The sequence below is a fragment of the Aedes aegypti genome, chromosome 3 (genome assembly GCF_002204515.2).
Source record: "Aedes aegypti strain LVP_AGWG chromosome 3, AaegL5.0 Primary Assembly, whole genome shotgun sequence".
NCBI classification, from domain to species: Eukaryota; Metazoa; Arthropoda; class Insecta; order Diptera; family Culicidae; genus Aedes; species Aedes aegypti.
In genome coordinates this window covers 167,682,258-167,708,363 of record NC_035109.1, presented here as the reverse complement: position 1 = coordinate 167,708,363, position 26,106 = coordinate 167,682,258, and the positions used below count along the sequence as shown (strand labels likewise).

The 26,106-nt window shown below is 38.5% G+C and overlaps 2 protein-coding genes across 4 annotated transcripts in view; one reads left to right on the top strand and one right to left on the bottom strand.

The window, feature by feature from the left end:
* LOC5574130 (kinesin-like protein KIF3A) overlaps nucleotides 1-26,106 on the top strand; it is a 63,586-nt gene that overhangs the window by 5,407 nt on the left and 32,073 nt on the right. The gene's annotated exons all lie outside the window — the stretch shown is intronic.
* Nucleotides 16,751-26,106, bottom strand: part of LOC5574129 — a 33,163-nt gene continuing 23,807 nt past the window's right edge. For 2 of the 3 annotated variants that reach the window (XM_021854157.1, XM_021854156.1), the window contains exons 2-6: nucleotides 25,227-25,272; nucleotides 24,694-24,830; nucleotides 18,618-18,778; nucleotides 17,427-17,555; nucleotides 16,751-17,352 (exon numbers count right to left, since the gene is read on the bottom strand). In XM_021854157.1, coding sequence (XP_021709849.1) covers nucleotides 17,244-17,352; nucleotides 17,427-17,555; nucleotides 18,618-18,778; nucleotides 24,694-24,830; nucleotides 25,227-25,236 — 546 coding nt within the window. In that variant the 5' untranslated portion in view covers nucleotides 25,237-25,272 and the 3' untranslated portion in view covers nucleotides 16,751-17,243. The remainder of the gene's footprint in view (nucleotides 17,353-17,426; nucleotides 17,556-18,617; nucleotides 18,779-24,693; nucleotides 24,831-25,226; nucleotides 25,273-26,106) is intronic. The other variant, XM_001661149.2, reaches the window with a different exon arrangement.

The following is a 26,106-nucleotide window of genomic DNA, read 5'->3' as shown; positions in this document are numbered from 1 at the left end:
GAAATACTACAACTAAATGATGTCAAAGGTGAACCGAATAGGGTGGAAAAATTATTGAAAGAATTAAAGATTGATCATTTGCCTTCTAAAGAGAGAGCAACTATTCGGGAAATTTGTATAAAATATAACGACATATTTTGTTTGGCAGATGATAAATTAACGGTTACTAAAGTTTTAACACCAACAATTACCGTCAAAGAAAACACGCAACCGGTTTATACGAAACCATATAGGTTGCCTCAATCTCAAAAAGACGAGATAGCGAAACAAATTAAAAACATGACTGAGAGTGGAATAATAGAGGAAGCCCGGTCTGAATGGAATAGTCCGGTGCTCCTTGTGCCTAAGAAGTCATGTGATGACAAAAAGAAGTGGAGAATGGTTATTGATTACCGCAAAGTAAACAATACCTTACAAGATGACAGGTTTGAATTAGGAAATATCGAAGACATAATAGACTCTTTAGCAGGGGCCAAGTACTTTACGCACTTGGATCTCTCGCAAGGGTACTATCAATGTGAGATAGATCCTAAGAGCAGACCAATCACAGCATTTTCGACAGCCTCAGGTCAATTCCAAATGACTAGGCTACCGATGGGATTGAAAATAAGCCCATCAACGTTTTCAAGATTAATGACAGTCGCGATGTCGGGACTGTGTATGGAAAAATGTCTAGTTTATCTAGACGATATAATAGTGTTTGGCAAAACCTTAGAGGAACACAACAAAAATTTAATTTCGATCTTTGAGAGACTTAGAGGAGTTAATCTTAAATTGAACCCCTCTAAATGCAATTTTTTAAAGCAAGAGTTACTTTATTTAGGACATTTTATATCGGAAGAAGGGGTTCGACCTGATCCTTCGAAGATAGAAAGTATTAAAAATTGGCCAATTCCTAAAACGGCCGATGAAGTTAAACGTTTTGTTGCTTTCGCAAATTATTATCGAAAGCACATAAAAGACTTTTCAAAAATATGTATTCCCTTGAACCATTTGACGAGGAAAGATGTAACATTTGAATGGACACCTGAATGCCAACAAACCTTCGAAATGTTGAAAAATGAATTTATGAATCCACCAGTTTTGGATTATCCGGATTTTGAAAATTCATTTAAATTACAAACTGACGCATCAGGATATGCTTTAGGAGCGGTGCTGTTGAATAGGAAAAACGGAAGACCAGTAGGATATGCGTCTAGAGCATTGAATAAGGCAGAACTAAATTATGGAACTATCGAAAAAGAACTATTGGCTGTAGTTTGGGCGATCAAACATTTCAGACCATATCTGTATGGCAGAAAGTTTGATTTAGAAACTGACCACAGACCATTAGTATACTTATTTTCGATGAAGGAACCCTCGAGTAGATTAACCAAATTCAGGTTAGCTCTCGAAGAATATGATTTTAACATAACATACATTCCGGGAAAAGATAATGTTTTGGCAGACGCCTTATCGCGAATGTCAATCAATGACTTAAGGGAAATTAACAAAAAAGTTGACCAGGATGTTCTTATTACCACACGAAGTAAAACAGTGAAAGAAAATTCCGATAAGAATCAAGATAATGAAGTGACTGGCCAGCACTCATTGTCAGGATTGTCTATCGAAATAATCTTTAATGAAAGCAATACGATACCTGAAGTGAAATTTAACGCTCCAAAACATCAAATTATAATTCGTCCAGCTAAGACTCTAATCCAGCTACGGCGGATAGTAGTAATGCTGAGAGAAATATGTAAAAGTAAAAATATAAACGAGCTCGTTATAAAAAATACGGATCCAGGGAAACAATTTTACAATATGGTATATACCTATAATTTAAATAATGGCATGCCACCATTCAGAATAGTGGATTCGAAAGTTAAATGTATTGAAAATAAAACGGAGCAACAACTCATAATAAATGATTTTCATCTACTGCCTACAGCAGGACATGCAGGTATCACGAAAACTTTAAAAAACATCCAAAGAAGATATTTTTGGTCGACAATGAAGAAAGACATTTCCAATTTTATTAAGTCTTGTGAAGCTTGTCAGAAAAATAAGCATTTAAAACCAAAAAACATACCGCAGATTGTCACTACTACGGCAAGTAGTGCGTTTAGCAAAATCTATCTAGATTTAGTTGGACCATTATTGCCTAGTAATGAAGGTCATGCCTATATTTTAACGACGCAGTGTGAATTGACTAAATTCATAACTGCTACACATATAATCAACAAAACAACCGAAGTTGTTGCCAAAGCGTTTGTGGAAAATGTTATTTTGAATTATGGAGTGCCAGATGAAATTGCTACTGATCGAGGATCAGAATTTATGTCCGAACTTTTTACGAAAATTTGTGAACTTTTAAAAATTTCTAAATTAAACTCAACAGCTTATCATCATCAGTCGATAGGCGCATTGGAAAATTCACACAAAAGTTTGGGAAATTTTTTGAGGATTTATGCTTCAGGAACACCAGGAAACTGGTCTTCATGGATAAAATTTTATCAATTTGCGTATAATACCACTGTTCATTTGGAAACAGACAAATCTCCATTTGAACTAGTGTTTGGAAAAATTTGCAAGTTACCATCAAGTTTAAACAATTCCGAGACCCCAAATCCAATTTATAATTTAGATGATTATTCAAAGATACTCAAGTTCAAAATTCAAAACACTCAAAAGGAAGTACAGAAACGGTTAGTAGAATCAAAATTAGAAAGAGTTAAAAAGTTAAATTGCAACGCGAGATTAATGAATTACTCTCCAGGGCAGCTTTTGTTGGTTAGGAATGAAACGGGAAATAAGTTGAGTCAGATTTATGAAGGACCTTATCCAGTAGTTATGGATAAAGGAACCAATGTAGAAGTTAGAATTAGAGATAAAATAGATATTGTACATAAAAATAGAGTAAAACCTTTTATTACTAGGAATGCGACAAGTAATACAGAGAATTAGCTTTTAGGACGTGTGGCGGATGCAATCCGTAGACGTGTCAATCAATTGTCAATTTTCTTTACTTATTATCAATAATCAATTATCAATTTTTAGTAATCAATAGTCAGTTATCGATGTATCAATTTCTAAAAACTTACAATATTCAATAATCCGTAATATGTAACCAAATATGATATCCAAATTAAATGAGTATTTCTAATGTTGATTTTTGTAAGCCTTGAGAAGGCAGTACCAAAGATATGAGATATCTAAGGTATCATCAACGTCACATTAGTTAAACGCGTTTAAAGTAATTATTTTTAAATAAAAGAAATTGAATGTTTTAAATTTTTAACTAAAGATAAAAATTTAAAAATAAATAAATAGGGCGTGTGGCGGATGCACCCCTGACTACGCTAGTGGTGTAATGGTTGAAGTAGAACTCGGACGATGGCTGTTATGCTTTGTAAGCATAACGACCCGCCGTTGGAGTGCGATAAACTACCAAATGCATACACAGCAGAAAGTGTGTATCGCGCCACACGATAGAGTTAAGAAAAATACCGATTGAATATAATCTTAAGTTGGCCACCAAACGAGTCGGTCTTGTTTAATTATATCACATCCCACCAATGCTGTCTTGAGACCAATGTGCGACTATTTCAGGGTGCTCGCTAACTGGGCTGTAGCCCAGTTAAAAAACAGTTAAACGTCAAAAACTTTCACCATCCCGTAACTGACGAGGGGCGTGCATATGCAAAATAAGGTTTCGGCATTATTTTTTCAATTGTAATTCTTTTCGGTGTTTTAGGAAGCGAGTCACCGAGGAAGATCCTACGCCATATTTTCTGGCGAGCGACTCGTGCGATCCACCTCCTCTTTCGAATTGGCGATAATTTTAACTTTTTCCACCAACGTAAGGGTTTTTTGTTTCCGTTTGCGGTTGGTGCCCGGTGGGATGTCCATTGCAGGAACGAAAACTGTTTAATTCACCTCACAATTTACAAGACGGTACGATTAAAACGCGAATTCAATGACGGAATGACACGAACACGACGCGATTCCAAAACCGAATGACGCCAACCAAAACTTTGCATCTAAGTCCCCCTCGATTTTTATTTGAATGTGTGTGTGCGTTGGAATGGCAGTCCAGTTATCGAGCACTGCTCGCTAACTGGAAGGTTCTCTCAGCCCAGTTATCGAGCATAAGCTGTACTTGATTTCTTAAAATACTTCAATTGGAGGTGTTAAATATTTTCGACTAAATGCTATTGAATAACATTTTTTGATATTGAGTTGGAGTAGACTTTTTTTGAACCAAGTGAAGAATAAGTTAATGTCATTCTGGAATTCTTCTGCTTCGCTAGAATTACTTACTTCCATGAAGAGCTTCATGTCGTCTGCATATATGAGAAATTTATTTTTCTAAGTATAAAAGAAATGTCGTTTACATACAAAATAAAAAGAAGTGAGCCTAAATGAGAACCTTGGGGTACTCCAGGGGTTACAGAAAAGGGTGCTGATAATTTATTTTGAAAGCGCACTATTTGTTTCCGATCTGATAGATATGACTGGATCCAACTGGCTCCATTCCTATTTTTTGCAATTTGAAGATTAATAATGGTATGTCGATTCGGTCAAATGCCTTACTGAAGTCAGTGTAGAGGGCTTCTACGTGCTTGCCATTGTCCATTACGTTGAGATTGAAAGATACAAATTCTAGCAGATTGGAAGATGTTGAGCGGCCTTCAAAAAAGCCATGCTGCCTACAAGTAATTTGGTTTTTTGCTTGCTGGAAAATTTTATCGTTCACGAGGGATTCGAAGAGTTTGGGGATACAGAAGATAATGGCAATTCCGCGATAGTTCAGTATGTCAGATTTTGTACCTGATTTGAAAACAGGCACCAAATACGAGAATTTCCAAGCTTCTGGTAATTTTCCATTATTTAGAGACATGTTGAAAAGACGTTCTAAGGGAAGGGTAAGTGCTTCTGAGAGAATTCTGAAGAACACGGGTGCAATGGCATCCGGTCCTGCTTCCTTTGATGCGTCCAGGTGTTTTAGTGCCGATAAGATTTCTTGTTGTGATAGTTTTTCAATAGATATACTATTAGAAATTTCCGTTCGCGGTCTTCTTCGGAGTAGGTTGTATACACTTCTTGGAAGAAATCTGCAAAGAGTTTGCAGATATCGGAAGAGTATCGTTTAACTTGAGTTGAAGTTGGAGCCCGACGAAATGACGTCCAACCTGAGCAAGTTATTTGTTTTTATTTTTATTAATTATTTGAAAGTGGTTACTAGATTCGAAGTTAATGTAAAATGATCAGCATATCAGCAAATCAAACATATTATCATTTAATTTTAAATCGAATTAGTTAATATAATCAGAGTGTCCGGATATCGGTACCGTCCGGATTTTGATTCACCACGGTACCACCAGGGTGATATCGTCGGCGAAGTTAACAATCTTAATACCGTAATTTCGGGTGAAATTGATCACTTTTCACGGTTTTTCTTGTCTGATTTCTATAATGATGACAATGTCAAACAACTGAATGCAGGAAAACAAGTATGAAGGTGAGCCTCATTGACTCAAGCACCGAAATTTCCTAACAAATGTAATTTTAGTGCAAAAATATATCTCTAAAATAAAAAAAATCGGGAGATCTCATTTCGGGGTGAAATTGATTACTTATCAATACGATTATTGTTAGTTTTCAAAACAACTCTACACATGACATGACTCTACATAATAAATTTGAGCTTCCTGAATCCGAATATGCTTGCCAAATTCTTAACAATACAATATTTATACAAATAATAAATATTTAAATTTCAAGAATAACGTAGAAAACGCCTAAATGTATGCAATTTCCTAAGGAGTTTCCTGATATTTAACAGAAATTCATTTATTTCAACCAAATCAGCGAATTGGTACGAGTTTTGGAAATGAAATCTAGTTTGGCGATATTTCTTAAGTATCCTTACAAATATTCAGGATTATACCATGTCCAAATCCTTGTCTAGAACTAGAAGTTTATTGATGTTTGTCAATACTGCACCGTACATGATTTTGAAGTTTTACATTATTTTCATGGAAATGAACATTTTTGAACGCAAAAAACTTCACAACACACAATCTGGACATACACTGATAGGCAAAATAAAGAGCCCACCTTACCAGTTTCCGATTTTCTCCCATTGATTTGGTTCAAATTCAAGTTAACACACTTAAATCTTTTTTGATATTTTATTTTTGATATTCTTTTAAAGTTGCACTTACGAAAATTTGATAAAAAAAAGAATTTTACTCAAAGAAAAAGAAAATCAATTTGTATTGAAAAAAAATTAGTGACAAAATAAAGTGCCCACTTCCTTCTTGACCCCAGAAAAGATGATTTAAGAAAAATAAAAAGCAAATATATAGTTAATGTGTCCTCCTTTGGCCTTAGGGACTTACTGGAGGTGTTTCGGCATGCTTTTCACCAGGTTTTGTAGGTGTTGTGGTTCTAGTTCTTCCCAGGCGCGGTTCAAGGCTTCAAAATAATTATTTTTGTTGGTAACACCAGTTTTGTTAACCCTGGCATCGAGAATCGCCCACAAATTCTTGATGGGGTTGAGGTCTGGGCTTTGTGGAGGCCATTCCAGCGGTTTAATCCGACAAGACCGGAAGAAAGACTTGGTCTTCTTGGCAGTATGTTTCGGGTTGTTGTTCTACAGAAATATGTATTTCTCTTCAAGGCCCGTCTGGATCAGCGAAACCTCCAGATTTTCCCGCAAGATGTTGATGTAGGAATCTGCCGTCATTATTCCGTCGGTTTTCACGAAGCTTCCTACTCCACTCCATGAAAAACACCCCCAGACCATCACATTTCCTCCTCCATGCTTCACCGTTCCTTGGATGTGGCGCTCTGCACCACACACGAGCCCGCCGCTTTCCGTTAAACAGCTCGAGCTTCAGGAGCGCTACATCCAAGGAACGGTGACGCATGGAGGGGTGATGTGATGACATGTGATGGTCTGGGGGTGTTTTTCATGGAGTGGAGTAGGAAGCTTCGTGAAAACCGACGGAATAAAGACGACAGATTCCTACATCAACATCTTGCGGGAAAATCTGGAGGTTTTGCTGATCCAGACGGGCCATGAAGAGAAATTTATATTTCTCTAGAACAACGACCCGAAGCATACTGCCAAGAAGACCAAGTCTTTCTTCCGGTCTTGTCGGATTAAACCGCTGGAATGGCCTCCACAAAGCCCAGACCTCAACCCCATCAAGAATTTGTGGGCGATTCTCGATGCCAGGGTTAACAAAACTGGTGTTACCAACAAAAATAATTATTTTGAAGCCTTGAAGCGCGCCTGGGAAGAACTAGAACCACAACACCTACAAAACCTGGTGAAAAGCATGCCGAAACACCTCCAGCAAGTCCTTAAGGCCAAAGGACGACACATTAACTATTGAATTGCTTTTTATTTTTCTTAAATCATCTTTTCTGGGGTCAAGAAGGAAGTGGGCACTTTATTTTGTCACTACTTTTTTTTCAATACAAATTGATTTTCTTTTTCTTTGAGTAAAATCCTTTTTTTATCAAAATTTCGTAAGTGCAACTTTAAAAGAATATCAAAAATAAAATATCAAAAAAGATTTAAGTGTGTTAACTTTAATTTGAACAGAATTAATGAGAGAAATTCGAAAACTTGTGTGGTGGGCACTTTATTTTGCCTATCAGTGTACTTACGACAAACAATGTTCATTAACTGCAGGTTACATTGATATTTGTGCTCCATTAGGAAGAAATAAAATCGAGTGACACAGTGATCAATTTCACCCGAATTTACGGTACACGTCGGAAGGGGCAGCCTCAGTACGTCATCGTTCATCGCATTCCATAACAAGCTTTCTAGAAGCTTACACAACTGTACCGGTACCTTGAGGCGGTGAAGTGCGTGAGCTATCGCTTCCCAGCTTGCACTGTTGAATGCATTCTTCACATCCAGAGTGACAACCGCGCAGTAACGGATGCCACTCCTTTTATGCTCGAATGCCATCTCAGCTGTCTGAACGACCGACTGGATGGCGTCCAGAGTAGATTTACCCTTTCTGAATCCAAACTGATTGTTGGAAAGGTCGTCCGCACTCTCCGTAGACAGTACTAGCTTGATGAGAATAAACCTCTCCAATAATTTGCCCGTCGTATCTAGTAGACAGATAGGTCTATACGCCCACGGGTCACCTGGTGGTTTCCCCGCCTTTGATAGTAGCACCAATTTCTGTCACTTCCATACATCCGGGAAGATGCCTTGATCAATGCAACGTTGCATCGCGCTTCTGAACATACCTGGATCCGCGTTGACTGCCGCTTTTAAGGCAACACTCGGGATACCAGCGGGTCCTGGTCCCTTGTTTGACGCGAATGATTTCACGACTTCTGCCAGCTCTTCATTCGTCACCCTCGCGCCACTTCTTCTCCTTCATTTGCCGCATACGGCACTGGTGGCCATGGGCTTGTGGGATGGTGCAAGAAGAGTACATCGATTATTGATCGCAGCAACTCGGGCGACTTCTCTTGGGGCGCTATGGCACCTTTGCTCTTAGCCATTACCACTCTGTAGGCGTCACCCCACGGACTCGAGTTGGCACTCTGGCATAGACTCTCAAGGCATGTCCGTTTTTGACTCTTGATTTCCTAACTTTGCCTCTCTGAATGCTGCACCGCGTTCTTCTCTTTGTGCTTCTGTGCGTGCGCGTTGCATTCTTCGTCTAGCCCGGAGGCAGATTGCTCTAAGATTTGCAATTGATTCGCCCCACCAGTACACCGGCGGCCTGTTCTCTCTAGGAGGGGCTTTTCTCGGCATGGAAGCATCACACGCTAGTGATATCACAGCAACTAGCTTATCACCGTTTAGGTCCAGAGTGTTCCGTTCGCGCCTCAAAGATGCTTCGCCGTCGAAGTAACACCACGTCAGTCTTGGTTTCCGAGCAGCTGCCTAAGCAGCTGCTGGGCTGCACAGTGGTTTAAATTTAACTGTCTCCGTTTTTGCTGCTTTGATACTTCGCTTGCGCTTGGACAATTGTTCCGCCCGTTAAGTGTCAGTTGTCTGCTCTGTCGACACATATTTATTAGGCATTTAGCGATTTGCTTAGGGGAAAGTGGGGCAGTTTGGCCACCTTAAGGAAAAGTCGATAAAAGAGCTGAAAATATTATGATTTTTTTTTTCATGCAAACGATTTCCAACAATTTTTAGATGAATACACTAGATCCGCATGATTTTCTTTGTCTTATAAAGTTCACGGTTGAATGATTGATTTTTCAAAATTTGTCATTTTTCGAGTCGATTTTTCACTGATGGGGTGATATGAGCACCCCATTTTTGATTGCAAAATAATCTCATATACCTAATCTAAAAATTCAGTTATGTTGTTACTACACTTGAAAGTTATTAGTATTTATAAACACTCCGTGCAAGAAGATATAATTTCTAAGAACATTCTAACAGTCAAACATCATCATTCTGAAACGATGAAATTTAAAAGAGCCATTTGGGGCAATATGGGCAGTTTTTTCGAACATCATTTATTTATTTTTCTTTGAGTTTTGAACACTGACTTATAACACGCCTATTGCTTCATTTCCTCATCAGCTTTGGGGTTGCATGTTATTTCAGATGAAATTTAATGAATTTATACAGTTTTCAAGGGGTGCTCATTTCACCCCATTGGCCAAACCGCCCCGACTACCCCTACTATCACCTACCCTATGGCCTTCAGTGCCGCATTTTCTGCACATCTTATTTCTTTCGAGACCATTGCAATATCACGACTTATGGCCCTTCCCGAAACACTTGAAGCAATGAATTCTCGTGATTATTTTACCGTTGACATCGTAAAGGGCTGCTGCGATGTGTTCGTGTGAAATATGAGTGATTCCAAGCAACAGCACCAAAATTTGGTAAATTTTTTAATTCATTTTTTTCTATTGAGCTGAAACTTTGCACAGTTTTCCAGTTCCATCTAAATCGTCATTTTCCGATATCAAATCTTCAAGTTGAGTCACGACTAACTTTTCAAAAGGGTGTATGTGAAAATGGTTCAAAAATATTCAAAAAGCTGCACAGCAAAAACGGTTCGTTCGATTGTTAGACAACTAAAGAAACAAAGTTAGACAACTAAATAAAGATTCCAAAAAAAATACACACAGTAAAAAAAATTTTTTTTTTGCATTAAAAAACATAATTTTTGACACAAAAACTCAAATATCTCAAAACCCTATCGGAAAACCAACGTAATTTTTTGAGGGAAAACGGTCCATTATATTAGCTATCTACCATAAAAATTTGGTGATGGTAAACCAATAAACAAAAAAGTTATCACATTTTAAACATGTCACAATTTTCACATTTAGTAGAAAAAAAAAATTTTTTCGGTGTAAATTATTACGGGAACCGCAGTTTGTTGCTGATTTTATTGTTAAGGGCCTTGCGTGAATTAAACAAGTCGTTTTCATGTATTCATTAGTATTATGTGTATTATATGTATAAATATTATGTATATGTATAAATATTATATGTATATGTATATATGTATAAATTAAAATGAATTAACAGATTACACGAAAATATTTTTTTTTTTACCAGGATATTTTTTTTAGAGTATGATCGATGAGTTTCTAAATGTTATATATAAACTTTAAAAGTTTTGGATTTGGGTATGCGTTATGAGATCATGAAAACATTTTATTAATACTTATTTATTTATTTATTGTTATTCAATTTTTTTACAATATCGAACACTTTTGCATCATTCCCTGGGCTTGGGATTATATTTTCCAGGGAGCGATGAATTTTGATAATTGATCGCTGTTGTTAGTAGTTTTGATTAGATGTTGGGTGAATTTCAAAGCAATGGCAACCTTTTTATTACAAAATTTAGATTTTATCTTCTGACCTAAAAATTCTGGTTAAACTACTGTACTATGCAGTTGCGCTGCACTAGGCTATCACTCATCAAAATTACTTTCACTTCGGGAAAATATAATTTCAAACTGGCGAGAAGATTACGAACTGAGGGTGGGTTAGGAGCACAATCAGACCCTTGATTGTGCAATGTGGGGTAGTAATTGGGAATGCCATTGACGGTTTGTAATCTTCTACGAGGTTTTCGAAAACCAACAGGGCGCGTGCACCGGGTTGCGGATAGGAGCAAAGGGAGATCAATAGCATCTACCTAAAATAATAGAGCAAAAAGCCGTTCCATGATTAGGTAATGTTTAGCGATCTTCTATGGTGTTCTAGTACTATAAAATTCTTCACTCACTGGGAATTTTGGCCTTGACAATATCAATAGTGATAAAAACATAAAATAATACCTAATACTTAATAAGTACAATGTAGCTTCAATGTAGTAATAAATGAAATAAAATCAATTTTCTATACTTGACAAGGTTTTGAAGACAATCAATGAGTGAAAGAACTACCTATTAGAAAAGCCACCTCAGCTAAGGCTATACATATACAAATGTTGGTCATAGGGTCATGGCGAGCATTCGGTATGTATGTCTATGACTGATTCTTATCTAATAGGGGCACTAGAAGACCACGCGGACAATTTCGAAACAAATTATTTTTATACATCGGTCTTACGATCCGAAAGGCTCAGCTATGCTGCAAAGTCATTTTAAAAGCTATTCATCACTACTGTTTAATTGTTTATAATTCTAACAAAACTACATAATTAACTCATTACTAATCACTGTTCCTATATTCTCTTTTTCTCTCCTTCTTATCTGTTGCATGATTATGATCATCACTAATATAATGCATGAGCATGCACAATAAGAATAATTTCAGGATTGAAAGCAGTACATGGATACCTGGATAGAATAGCTTCGAAAAGGGTGCTCAAAATATAATATTTCTGATCAGGGAAGTATTATTATCAAGGGTATGTAAACATTTTCCATTATTAACACTTAGATCACACCAACAAATGAACTAATAATATCAAATATTTTTAAAATATTTTTATATAAATCAGCATCGTCAATCAGTGCAAAAACAGATAAAGTTTGTAAAGTTATCACCATCGATTGAATTGCAATCAGTAACAAAATCTCCTAAAGCGTCGCATTGTGCCATCAGCAGCCCTTAGCATCACTCTCATATTGTTATTATTTTGTTGTTTATAAAATTTCTAGAAAGCGATCAGCATATTCTTTCTTACTTGTACAATGGCCGATCTATTTGGAATTTTAATAAGTCAAATATAACTTCAAAACTCAAATTGAATTGCCTTCAGCACATTTACATTTTGCAGCATTAATCGCATTACTGTGTCAAGTCTTCTCCATTCCCTATACCCTACCCCAACCCTTCTTATCCTTTCCGATGGTGTTCAAGTGGTCCGCATAGACTATTACGGCCATTACCTATCCCTTCCCCCGGCTTTGGACTGACTTGCGCTCTCATTGCCCCACCAAACGCTGCAAAATGAAAATGAAAATGAAAATGAAATATCGAACACTTTTGCATCATTATCAGTACAGTTCGAGTATAGTTTTGCTTTAATTTTATTTTCTGACAATGGAATGAAACAGTGAAATTTTTGGGTTCCTTGGATCGTTTTCGCGTTATTATAGCGTTATTATTGCTCGCTGAGCTCTGATGCCGTTAATTCGTACTCTTCAGTAGTAGTAAAACAAAATGATAATTTTGTTAAATCTTCTTCTTTTCTGCGATTCGCCCAATCAAATAGTTCTTTTGCAGTTTTAATTGGATGCTCACGTTCTTTGGCTAAACTTGCTCTTGTGGCCATGCGCTTTATGGTTCCTCCAATAGCATCACAAGGACCTTTGCCATGTGACGTAGCAAAGAAATGCCATTCTGCATCAATTCCGTACTTTGATTTAAATTGACATAGGCTCGAAAAATTCTTACGGTTTTTGTACTGCGATGCTGCTCCATCAGACATGAAATATATCTTTCTGATTTCTTTATCCTTATCAACGCGTAAAAAGTTAATCATTTTGGCAATGAACAAATTTACAGATACTGAGTCGTGTCTTAAATCTTCGGAAATTACAATAAAATTAAATGTTCAATTTGCGTACTTCCATTGAAATAAATAACGAATGGATGAATTGTAGCTTGTTGTACGTTCCAGTGATGGGACTGCACTTCATCTTGCAATACAAAGCTATAGTTTTCAGAAAAATCACAAATGACTAAAAATTCACCATCTTGTAATGTATTTTTCGTATTTTTTAAAAAGCGGGATTGCTCTGTTTTAATAAAGTCGTGAGGAATTAAACTTTCTAATTTCAAGCAAAAAAATGACACAAACTCATCTACAGGTTTTACAATAGTTTCTAGGTCACACCTATCCGTAGTCACCCATTGCTCAAATGATAACTTATCAATATAATTTTCTTCAAACTCAGCGAATAAAGTATTTTCCAATGATGAAGAATCTGGACAATCCAAACAAGATCGTAGATAGCAATTTGATGTTGTATTTTCACACAAAAGACTACCAGTTAACATTTTAATATCCTTTGATAAATTGATTCTTTTCAAACTATGTAAGATTAGGTTAATATTTTCGTGTGTTGTGCACACACAAACATTATGTGTTCCTGAATTGGATAGAAGCTTGCATTGCCTTGGACGAAGGCTTGCAAATGAGGAAAAACCTACCTTAATATTTTCGTCAATTTCCTTGAAGCGTGTATACGCTTCTTTCAAAGTAGTCATCATTAATCGTTTTTGGATTGCTTGACGCTTTCCATCTTTTTTTACAGATACATAATCTTTTTGGCCAGGCATAGCTCTACTTACTTCATCGTCTTCAAAATATTGAATTATTTTTTCTTTTGTCTCATCTGTTAATGAAGTACTCGACCTAGCATTTTTGGTTGCAAGACAGTTATTTTTGAATTGTTATGCCTCTTTTGCTGTATTTCTATTGGTTTTGAACTCATCAATGGCGTCTTGAATAGACCACGAGCTTGGCAGCATCGACAAAATCAATAATTTTTCATTCCTTGTCGTGGCTAGATTCGAGAACCTTTCCTTCATATTCATAATTACCTCATCGTAGTCTGTATTTTCCACATCCTCAGGTCCTAATTTGAAGAGGTTTCTTCGTACAGCTTCGTTGATTTCACGGTATTTTTTCTCGGGTAGTATATTTTTAGCTTTTTCGTGAGTATGTTCATGGTATGTACCTATCATGTTTTTGATGTTGTTGAAGTTGCTCGCTTTCTCCCAAATATGATTAACAAAGTCTATTCTCTACCAAGGCGGGTCTATACCCAGGTGTAATCAGATTTTAACTTTGTGGAGAAAACCAGCGCCGAGAAAACCGACCTGCTTTACGTATACTAGATCACCTGGGTATAGACCCGCCTTGTTCTCTACGAGGTAAACTTTTTGCAGGTAAACTAGTCATATACCTGTATAAAAAACTTTTTTTGTAGCTTTTGTCTTCAATATTAGATTTCTTATAGGTTTCTTTTATCAAAAGGTTTCAACACTATTGAGAGAATTTTTCTTCAGTTACGTACAATAAAAAATATGACACTATCAAGACTTTAGATCACAACACTGGATCGCGTCTAACTTTCTAATAGATGCTATAATAGTTATGAATAATTAAATAAAATATCATGAAAACAACTTGTTAACCTCATGTGGTACCCTTAACAAAAAATTCAGCAACAAACTGCGGTCCTAAAAAAAAATTTCACTAAGTGTCAAATTTGTGAAATATTTGAAATGTCATAACTTTTTTGTTTATTGGCTTACCATCACCAAATTTTTATGGTAGATAGCTAATATAATGGACCGTTTTCCCTCAAAAAATTACGTTGGTATTCCGATAGCGTTTTGAGATATTTGAGTTTTTGTGACAAAAATGATGTTTTTTAATGCAAAAAAAAATTTTTTTTACTGTGTGTATTTTTTTTGGAATCTTTATTTAGTTGTCTAACTTTGTTTCTTTAGTTGTCTAACAATCGAACGAACCGTTTTTGCTGTGCAGCTTTTTGAATATTTTTGAACCATTTTCACATACACCCTTTTGAAAAGTTAGTCGTGACTCAACTTGAAGATTTGATATCGGAAAATGACGATTTAGATGGAACTGAAAAACTGTGTAAAGTTTCAGATATTATTGAAATGGTCGATCAGAATCGACTTGCATGCCTCCGTGGAATCCCTCATATAATAAGAGAAAAACTTCTTAGAAGGTTGAAATAAACGGTAAATACAAATTAGACATTTCGAAGTGGGTAATAATTTCAAAACTTTTTTCCGTTGGTTTACGGAAAATAAAATAATTTTTATAATTAACAACTAAAGCGTACGAATTCAAATTTTGATTATGGACCGATGCACGAGTTCACTAATTTGACTTTTGAGCGGTGTCGGCACTGGTTTCCATGGTCACATAAATAACACGGCACCGCTAAAACGTCAAATAGTGAACCCATGCATAGGTCCATTGTCAAAAATCGATAACCAGAAGAGGCTTCAAAAAAAAAAAAAATGTATAGGGATTCTGTCCATGTTCGGGGCGATTTTCAAGCTCAAGGGGGCGAAAATCTTTAAAACAGAATTTGGGGGGTGAAAAATTAAGAAAGGGGGCGAAAAGGCTAACACGAAATCAGTTAGTCGTTAGTGTTTAGTCGTTCGAGACCTTCCAAGAACACACAATTGCAAACAAAATCAATGCAGTTCCTTGCGAGTTTGCTCGAAAAAGCATTTCCCTTAATTTTGCAGAGCTTCGCCCCTAACTTCGTCATAAGTTGGCGCCTATGTATATAATAGAATACTGATTCAGTAGCCTGTAATGCACACAATATATTATCAAAATTTTTATTATAAATTGCAGTCCAGTTAATTATTCATTATTAGGAATATCGGGTTATCGATATTCAAGAAAATATGTTTAAATATACATAACAGTTATTGTATTATGATTCTATGGATATGCGAGTCGACAAAATTTTTTGACGTATGGCGCTTAATTAAAATATTTGAATCATATATTAGGGGGGCGATTCCAGATAAATATTGGCCTCAAGGGAGCGGAAGTTGAAAAAGTTTGGGAAGCACTGGCTTAGACGGATAAAATGCAAATGACAAAAGTAAGAAATTAATCAAAATTCTCCTCCCCCATTTAACTTTTGAATTTAAATTTTTAGCAAATGCACAGATTATTTGAAATTGATGAAAGAATCAAGAATGCGGCTGGGATCACAAAAACGCATTTTCACGGCAATGATAGTGCTGGTGGTTTTGTCGACCATAGACCAATCCAATTGCTTGCGTAGTAGTGCAATGTTGACAAAATTTTCTTTGTTTGCTGTGAGAACTGCCACAACATTTGTTTGCTGTGAGAAAGAAAACATAAACAGAATTGCTGCGGAGCATTCACTTACTTGTTGGACTGGCGTTGAACGAAAGCTCATATAACGTCGAAGAAACATCGAAACGTTTTCATTCTGAGGAAATCGACTTGTGTAAGATTGATTGTGCGTTAGTATTCGTGGCAGTTTACTTGGAGACCTCTATGCGGACATGGACGGGATAGGGTTGTTCAAAAATTTAAACTATAAAAATCAAAAATTAAAATTCATAAATTTGCGAATAAAACTTAAGAATAATGAAATCATTGCCCAAAACGTGCTTAGGCGAGCAAGGATAGATAGAGGCGACCATGAAGCGAGCAATCTGGCATTACATTGTTGATTCGGTCTTATGTTTTCAGATGTTGCCTAAATGAATGAATTTAACTCTGGAAACAATAAAAAACTATTGACCTAATACTATTTAGTTAAAACGTTTATTTCGTTTATTTAAAATGGCTGGTAAATGACAAAGGTTTCATACATGAAGAGCGTAATTTGTACATTCATTCTAAAGCTAAACGAAAAACAATATGGCTTTGATACCATGAAAACGTAGTCAGTCCCACGGTTTGCTGAGATTGGAATGTAGTTTTTGTTTTTTCGATCGTGGTTTCTTCGATGTTAAATTCTTCGGACGGATGCATCGGTAAAATAGTCGTAAAAATAATTAAAATGTTACTCTCTTAAACTTAAAGTATGTTGTGTAGTCCTATGATCTAGTTTTTGGTCCGTAAATTTACATGTCCTCGGTACGAGATGCTCTGGTAGGCTCTGCTGCGAATGGAGGGAATTCCGTTTGTCGGCTGCTTGCGATTTTTGTTTTATAAAATAAGCGTTGAGGCTCAACACCTCAACTACTTAATAAGATTGTTATTTACAGCTATGAAAATTACGCATCTTCGCCTTGATTATTCGATTTCGCCCTTGGCGCCCAACCTTGTCGTAACAATCAGATCCAGCAGGTACAGCAAAGCACCAACAACTGCCACAGACCCTGCACCGCAAAGGAAATCCATTCTGTAAGCAAGGGTAAAACGTTGGTTGAATTGTAGGTGTTCTCTGTAGGTATACTAAATGAATGCGTTACTCACCGTTGTGTGTTTGGCGGCCAATAGTTTCGGTTTTTCGTTTCCGACCAGTCATGCAGGATGCAAATAGCCGTCGCGAGATACAATATGAATGCCGTCAGATTCAGCAGTGACTGAAGCTTCCACGGAATGCTGTTTGAGAATTAGAGAATGATTAGGTTCTAATGAATACATATCAAGAGCCAAGTTTTGTAAATATATGCACAGACAAACAGACGTAACATTTAGAACAATTATCGATCGGAATTATGGTCGATAAATCCATTATAATACTTTATTAATGCTTAATGTATTATAATTTGTTGTATCTGCTTAGATGGAGTGTGCACGTAAAACGCAAACAAAAATGATGTTAGCACTACGGATGCACAAATGACGAAATATCAAATTTTTGAATCAATCGTTAATCTGCATCCGCCCAGCAAATGAGGAAAAAAAATCAAAATGCAGCCATTTCGACATTTTTTTACGGATTTCCTTCATTTCAGCCGGAATAAATCCAGATTGGTGAGCAGCAACTTCAAATACTCCTCGAAAAATAAGACATTCCATTGAAGCTAAAATCAAGTAATCCGTTTTTCCCCATTGCTGGGAAGATATGGGTTAACCTGTATAGGCCTGAGTAAAAGCAAAAGTAGCAAAACTCTCATCGCTTTGAAATAGCGTCTACATTATGGCCGATTCTGAGAACTATCTGCGACTTGAAATTTACCTACCTACAGGGTCACCCAACCCGACCCAGTTATCCACCTGGATAACTCCGGTCACATAAAAATTTTCGAGTTCCTTTGGCCGTTCTGAGAAACTAAATGTGAGTACGAGTGCACTGACAAAATTTATTCGTTAAACAGTCGCTCAGCGGTGAGAGTTTTAGTTATTTTACTTTCACCCAGGCTTATACGGGTTAAAATATCCGTCGAGTGTTACGTCTATTTGTCTGTGGATAGCATTTAACAATCAAGATATTTCTTTTGTTTGTGTTTCATACGTAGTACCAAGCCTTCTTGATGCGATGTATTAACTTTTCGTGCATGCACATTAATTTAGGGTAGACGCACCGGTTTTGGCCACAGTGCCAATTATAGCCAATTGGATTATCATACGCCGTTTTACAGAAAAAAAATCATCTTGAAAAATGTCGTTAACTACTGGTGCTTCTTCCCTAAACTGCAATTTGCATCGCACGACACTTACTTCTCTCTGATGACTTTGCCGAACAGGTAAATCACCGAAAACATCAGGAAGGGCACGAAGGTCGAATAAGCAAGTGCGATGGTGCGTGTTGTCGCGAACGGTCGAAGCCTGGAGTTATTGGCTGGGTCGTCGATGAGCCCGATGCAGATAATGGCGACTGCCTGCAATTATGGGGTAGAAACAAATCGAAAGAGAAGGAATTATTTAAAATATCATTATTGAGGTTGAGCCCTCCACTAGGGTGTTGCCATAAACGTTAATTGCCTGCATACGTAGACATAGACATGTGTGTTGGCGCGCATTCTCGAACCACCTACTCGATATTAGCGGCTTATAATAGCGATACCGCCGAGTGCGAGATCTGAATCAAATTGATTGGTGATCACCACAGATGCGTCAATCAAAGGTATCCATTGATTAGTCGAGGATTGAATAACTTCTGCCGTATAAACATGTTTCATGAATATAGTTGATCTTATATAACTAAGGTAATCATCTATCTACATGTATGTAATGTACGCCGCGGAGCACTGCGCAATTTTAAGACGATGACAACGAACGATGTGGAAAATCCAGAGGAGATGCTAGCATATACACAATCTACAGGCTTATGTGCGTTCCGTAGAACTTTTGCTGCGCGTGATCGTTGCTCGCTATTGCTGTTGGGAGCAAAGCGAAAACAATCGACTCGTTAATAATGGAATATACCAGAGGTCCGCCGGCTCGGGCAGTGATAATTGCTTCTGGCAGAGGGGAATCGAGTGCACGGCCCATATCACACTTGAGTAGTTTGCTGTAGTGATGATGAGTCATATAACGACGGATGATTCACGGATGGGATGATGGACATCTGATTCATTCATAGTTCAGTTACTTTTGTTAACTTGCTTTGTTATTACATATTTACAATTGATTTTTTACGATTAATTAACAGTTTATACTAATAAGCTTATCGTAAAAGTTCTCAAATTCTGAATTTCACACTTATGCTATGACCGGTATCCTAAAAGAAGTCGGTCGTACTTCGATAACTGGGGCCAGAACATCGATAAAACTGGGACCGAACGCTAGGAATATGGACCCTATGATCCCTGTATGTGTCCCTAAGTAATTAGGATACTGTACGATTACAATTCTGGATCACATTTGACCTATTGTAGATTCGCCGTGGTTTTCATTCGACCCTTTGACATTTCGATATTTAATTATCTAATTCATTTCTAGTCCCACAGCCGCGGCATATTCGAACATAAACCAGTACAATAATGAGATTAATTGGATTCTACACCAAGGTACAAAAAATTCTAGGTAACATGTGTTTACTCATTTCTGTCGTTGACAAAAACATGCGAGATCCTTAACGTATCCAAGGAAATGTCAAGACAAACATGCCCCAATCGCAGGTTGTGCCTGGACGAGAACTTCTTCGTATTTCTAGCAAGTTTATACAAGCAGACGAAAGGATTCCCCATCGAAATCCCTCTGTACCTGTTCTTATGTAGGCTGTTTTATGGCGAATATGGAGGATATTCTGAAGAAACATGGATTATTGTCAGACAAATGATGAAGAAACATCGACGATATATTCAGCGTTATTAAGCGAAAGATCCACGATTATGCATACAATCAACAACGGTCACAAGGATATCAAGCTCATTCCCGAGGAGGAAATGGATGAAACATCGATTTTGAATGTACTTGCCATCACGGAAGAAAGTCCATCCTAGACCTAGTAGACCATCCTAGTAGACGGGAAATCTAAGTAATAGAAATATAGTTTCGTGACGGCAAGGATCAATGAATACAAAGAGCGGACGACATTCTACTCCCTAAGTAGGGTCGGGTGATACTGGCCTGAAACGGCTAATGGAGCAGGCTGCCCTCATCTCGTAAAACCGTGGCAGTCCTTAGATTACGTTCCAAATCTGTCGTCTGGTTGTTCCAACTGGGCGGGAGTAGGCTCAGATGCCATTACCTGACTTGCGCCGATCCGGCTCTGAACATAGTATCCCATAAAGAACTATGTCAACCCTAGCATGGCCTTCCTGCTTGCATAGATAACAATGGGATCATAAGGGTGACTATTCCAGCGGAGATGGATAGCGGCTCTTAGGGCGGCCATAAGAGATGATCAACCAACACAAACAACTAGCGGAATGCGAAGGAGAGGCTGGACCCATCAGTAACCGGCTAAGGTTCCCGCCAAAAAAGGAGGCGACCAACATCAACTTAAGTGAGAACAGTGTGGGCAAAAGCCTAGACACTGTGACGACAGCAGGCACGAGGCCATGGATCGCAATAGGGAGTACCTCCCGAAAATGCAGGTAGCTGCTGAGCAACTCAATGTCATCATTGAGTTTGTTAAGAGCAAAAGTAATATCAGCAAAGACTTGAAAACAAGTCTACCGAAATTGTGACAATCAGTCCTAGCTGCAAAACAGGATTACGAGAAAGCCAAGGCACTACTTGGCAAGGCAAAAGAGACACTAAGTCGTGTCAGATTGAAGTGTTTTCCTTCACAGACAACGCGAATATATCTGATGATATTTTTCGATACATGATGCGAAAGAGGGGAACTTTTGAGGATGAATACGTGGCGAAAAGACGTATGGTGGCTAAGGGAAAAGTGACCTACGCGGCCGTCCTCCAGAGCAGAAAAGCTGGCACGAGTCAAGCTCCGCGATCAAGAGGACATGACAACAATGGAGAGATCAACACCAAGCCTGAGACCAAGAAAGCCAAGGGTTAGCCGGTACAAGGCAGTGCATCCTCAGGAACCACAGGCGCAAGGCAACAGCAACCCGTGGATACGAGTCGAAAAAAAAAGAAAGGAAGGAGAAAACCGAAAAAAATGTAGGAATTTAGGCGAGGCCCTCGTTATCAAAACGGAGGAAGCGAAATACGCCGAGGTTCTGAAGGTGATGCGAAGCACGGAGAAGTTATCGCCATTGGGCGCAGATGTGCGGAGCATAAGGCGGACTAGGATTGTTGAAATGATCCTAGTCTCAAAGAAGTACGCCAAGCAAAAGGGTGCAGTCTATAAGCAGCTGACTGCAGACTCTTAAGTGTGAAAATATGGATAAGGTCATCGATGCAGCGGAGGTCTCGACTGCCCTCAAAGAGGCTCGCAGAGCACCCAGGTGGCGGCGATCAGTCTGCCGGTTGCAGAGGCCAACAAAGCGAAGAACTTGGGCATACTCAAGGTAAACTGGTTGGTTTGTCGGCTGAGCTTACAACATCCTCAACAGTTTGCTTCAAGTGTTTCGGGAAGGGCCATAAGTCGCGGAATTGCAATGGTCCCGACAGGAGTAAGATGGGCAGAAAATGCGACACCGAAGTTCATAGGGCAAAAGTGACTGTAAGCAAATCGCTAAGTGCCTAATATGTGTCGACAGGTGGCAATCGAGTATAAAAGAAGCGGCATTCGTTACTGCGCGGTTGTCACTCTGGATGTGAAGAATGCGTTCATCAGCGCAAGCTGGGAAGCGATAGCGCGTACTTCACCGCCTCGAGGTACCGGTATAGTTGTGTAAGCATCTAGAAAGCTATTTTGATGGTAGTATTCTACTGTATGACAAAAAGGAGGGGCAGAAAAGCGTTCGAATTACCGCGGGAGTACCTCAAGGTTCAATCCCGATGGTATGGAATGCGATGTACGATGACGTACTGACGCTGCACCTTTCTTAAGATTGTTGGCATCGCCGCCGACATCACCCTAGTGGTCTATGGCGAATCGATGGAGGAAGTAGAGATGACAGAGGCGCTCTCTTTCTCCATAGTCGAGGAATGGATGAAGTCTAGGAAACTAGGATTGGCCCGTCACAAGTATGTGAAGTAGTGGTGGTCAACAACCGCATGTCCGAGCAACGGGCGCTTATCTCGGTAGATGATTTTACCATAGAGTCCAAGCGATCCCTCAGGCATCTTGGGGTAATGATCGATGACAAGCTCAGCCTCGTTAGCCACGTTGAATATGCCTGTAAAAGGCATCTACGGCTATAGCGGCGCTTTCGAAGATGATGTCTAACAGCTCTGATGTAATTGCCAGCAAACGCAAGCTCCTGGCAAGCGTGGCGCTATTTATACTAAGGTATGGAGGATCAATCTGGTCAAAAGCGCTTAGAACGAGCAGAAACTTAAAGCGGTTGGAAAGCACGTATAGGATCATGTGCTTTAGGTGATTATAGAACGAAGCCAAACTTTGAATTTTCAAGTGCACAAGACTGGAGATTCTGACAACAGTTCGCATTGAAAACCAATCAATTTGCTTGATTCCTGTTGGTGATCTATGGTATAAATTTTCAACACGGAGCGCTGTTTGGTTCTCAAGTCTTGTGCTCTTGATAATTTGAAGTGTGGCTTCGTTCTATAATCACCTTAAGAGTAGCAAGCGCATACCAAACGGTATCTAAAGAGTGTGCATCATAGCCGGGATGACGCCCTTCGGACTCATCATCAAGGAAGATGTTCACTGCTTCAACCAAAGAGGTACCAGAGGAGTCTGCGACACGTGTAAAGAGGAAAAGGAAGCACTCAGAAGTTGCCAGCAGGAATGGGATAACTCCACTAAGGGTAGATGGACTCATCGGCTAATACCAAATGTGTTAGATTGGTATAGAAGAAACCATGGGGAAGTGAACTTCCACCTGACGCAGTTTCTGTCAGGACATGGTTGCTATAGAGTCTATAGTATAGACAGTACCTGCATAGGTTCGGGCACTCAGAATCTCCTACGTGCCCCAATTGTGCTGATATGCAGGAAACAGCGGAGCATGTCGTGTTCGATTGCCCCCGTTTCATTGTTGTGAGAGATTGCATGCTCGCTACATGAGGAGGAGACACGTCCCCCGACAACATAATAGAGAGAATGTGTGCGTATGCTGAGTGCTGGAATACAGTAACTACGGCTGTCACTTACATTATACTAGAATTGCTGCGTCTATGGCGCGCTGACCAAGGGTTGGCTGCAGAGGATTAGCCGTGCCGAGGCTGGTCCCCTGTAACATTGTTTAAATCGGCTAGGAGAAGCAGCTTACCTACGCTACTTCTGCTACATGTGTTAAGTGCTATATTCACTGACCCCTGCCAGAAGAAATACCGTCAGGTGGTCCCGGGGAGATAAGGGTCTGAGGCCAAGGATAATGTCTGTGCATTCTGTACACCACTTGGGCAATTTAGCGAGAATTGCTCACTTACAATTTATGGGATGGTTTTAGAGGGATGGCGACATCCCCACACTACCTGAGTTATCTTCTCAGGGGTCTTAAAAGATTGGATTTGTCGATTGTAGGTCATTCAAACTATCGTAGACCTATTTTATGAACTGCCGGACAATTTGGATAAGGTCTGTGCTGCCCATAACTGCAATACAGTCACATTCGACATTTTTGACAAATTGGAGTTAATACCATGGAGAGTCATCAAATGACAAATACTTCCGATCAACTTACTGATTGATGGATTGATTGATTGACTGATTAACTGATTGATGATTAAGTTGATCGAAAGTATTTGTCATTTGATGACTCTCCATGGTATTAACTCCAATTTGTAAAAAATGTCGAATGTGACTGTTTTGCATTTATGAGCAGGGTGGAACTACTTCAACTCTCAACGTGTGCGATTGAATATTCATTGTAGCTACTGTTATGAGTGTAGATTCCATGTTCTGAACTCCTGAACAATTTTGATATCCTGGAACAAACGAAAGTATATTACAATAGCTCATGAACATCCCAAATGTTCAATGATTGATCGTTACTTAAGGTGAAGATAAATCGAAGCCAAACCTCAAATTTTCAAGAGAACGAATCTGGAGAACCGAATTGAGGTTTGGCTTCTATTCATCTTCACCTTAAAGTCAGTTTGAAAGACCTAGAACATCCTGAAGATATCGTATCGTGTTTTAACTTGATACACCTTACAGAATTACTGGTTTAGCGATAAATCTCATGTTCTAAAGTCCTACACAGTTGGATGATCTCTAGAACATCTCAGAACTATCACAACATGTTACATTTCGGCCATAAAAGTTCAATTAGACTACATGATCATCGATTATAAATCTATAACTTACCAATTCGAGCAGCTTAAACACCGGTGGCAGAAACCGTCCGAATCCGCCCCCATTGCCAAAGTATTCCTTCCGGAGACCTCGATCAGTTTGATCGGTTCCACTCTGGTCGTTGCTGGCCATTGTAAGGCGGGATATTTCTACACGTAGACAGGGAAAGCAGATAAAACTAGACGTTAGATTTTACATGCGACGTAACAGCAATACGTTAACGGTGGTTGGATATTTGTGACATTCACATGCAAATTAGCGAGCACGTAAGACGGTTTATCTAATTGCTCATTGTTGTCATCATTCCGTGATTACCACGCAAATTGGTGATGTCTCACGATTTGCCTGGTCGAACCGATAGTTAAAGTCAATTTGGTGATTATCAGGGGCTAATTTTGTTGTGTTGCTTCCGAAACTTGAGTGAGCTCTAAGGGTTGGGTTGAACTGTGTTGTGTGACACACTTAAAACGTCATATTTTGGTGGGTGCTTAATTGAGTTAGCTTTGTTTCGGGTTTGTGATTATGTTTCGGTTACGCAACCATACCTATGTTCATGTTTGAATCACTGAAGTTCGAATCGGTAGAGAGAACCTAAAATAATTGACAGCAATTGAAATATTTTAGATGTATTTTGTTAATATTTTTTGTTTAGTAATGGAAATTGTAGTAGAATTACCATTGGCAATTGTTAATAATTGCCATATAGCGCAGAACGAGTTGTGGAAAACCATGGACTGCAGCAGATTACACGGGAATCTTACAAGATAGATAAGAGCGGCGATGTGCAAAACTATGTAAAGATTTATAAAATGTTATATGCGAACAGTCGAGGAACGATTTTCAACAGGTCAAATCAATTTGTTTCTTTCTCAAACAGCAAAAATAGCTGTTAATCAAAGATTGTCATGCTATAGCAAATTGCTATAGCATATTGATTCAAAAATGATCCACTTCACCTCACTGGCTACACCCAAAATAACAGTACAAATCAAGTGGTATTCACATGTGATTCAACTGGATATAAATGATTGTATCATTTTAAAGTCCATTGTACCGCCAGCAGCCACAATGCATACATCTACATAACAATCACAGACGTGACACTGCTCTATCCGTTTCATTGACACAATCGATAACATTGAACTTATTCACGGCCGTACATTCTATTCCACCAATCGTTCCAAACTTTACCCACTGACCTACATCAACCGTCAGAAAGAATCTACGTTCGACATCTGAACGCAAGCGACGGGGGATCTATCTGGTGATTTCTCCATGGATGCATCCAGAACCGGTTTTCGCTCTTCAGACGTGTGTACATATTAATACGTTTCTTAGCGTGATTGCTGTAATATTATTGCCGCTACTAGTAGCTGCTGTGGGATTGCTAGAAGCCAGTTATCTAATGTGTTAGATTTATTGCAT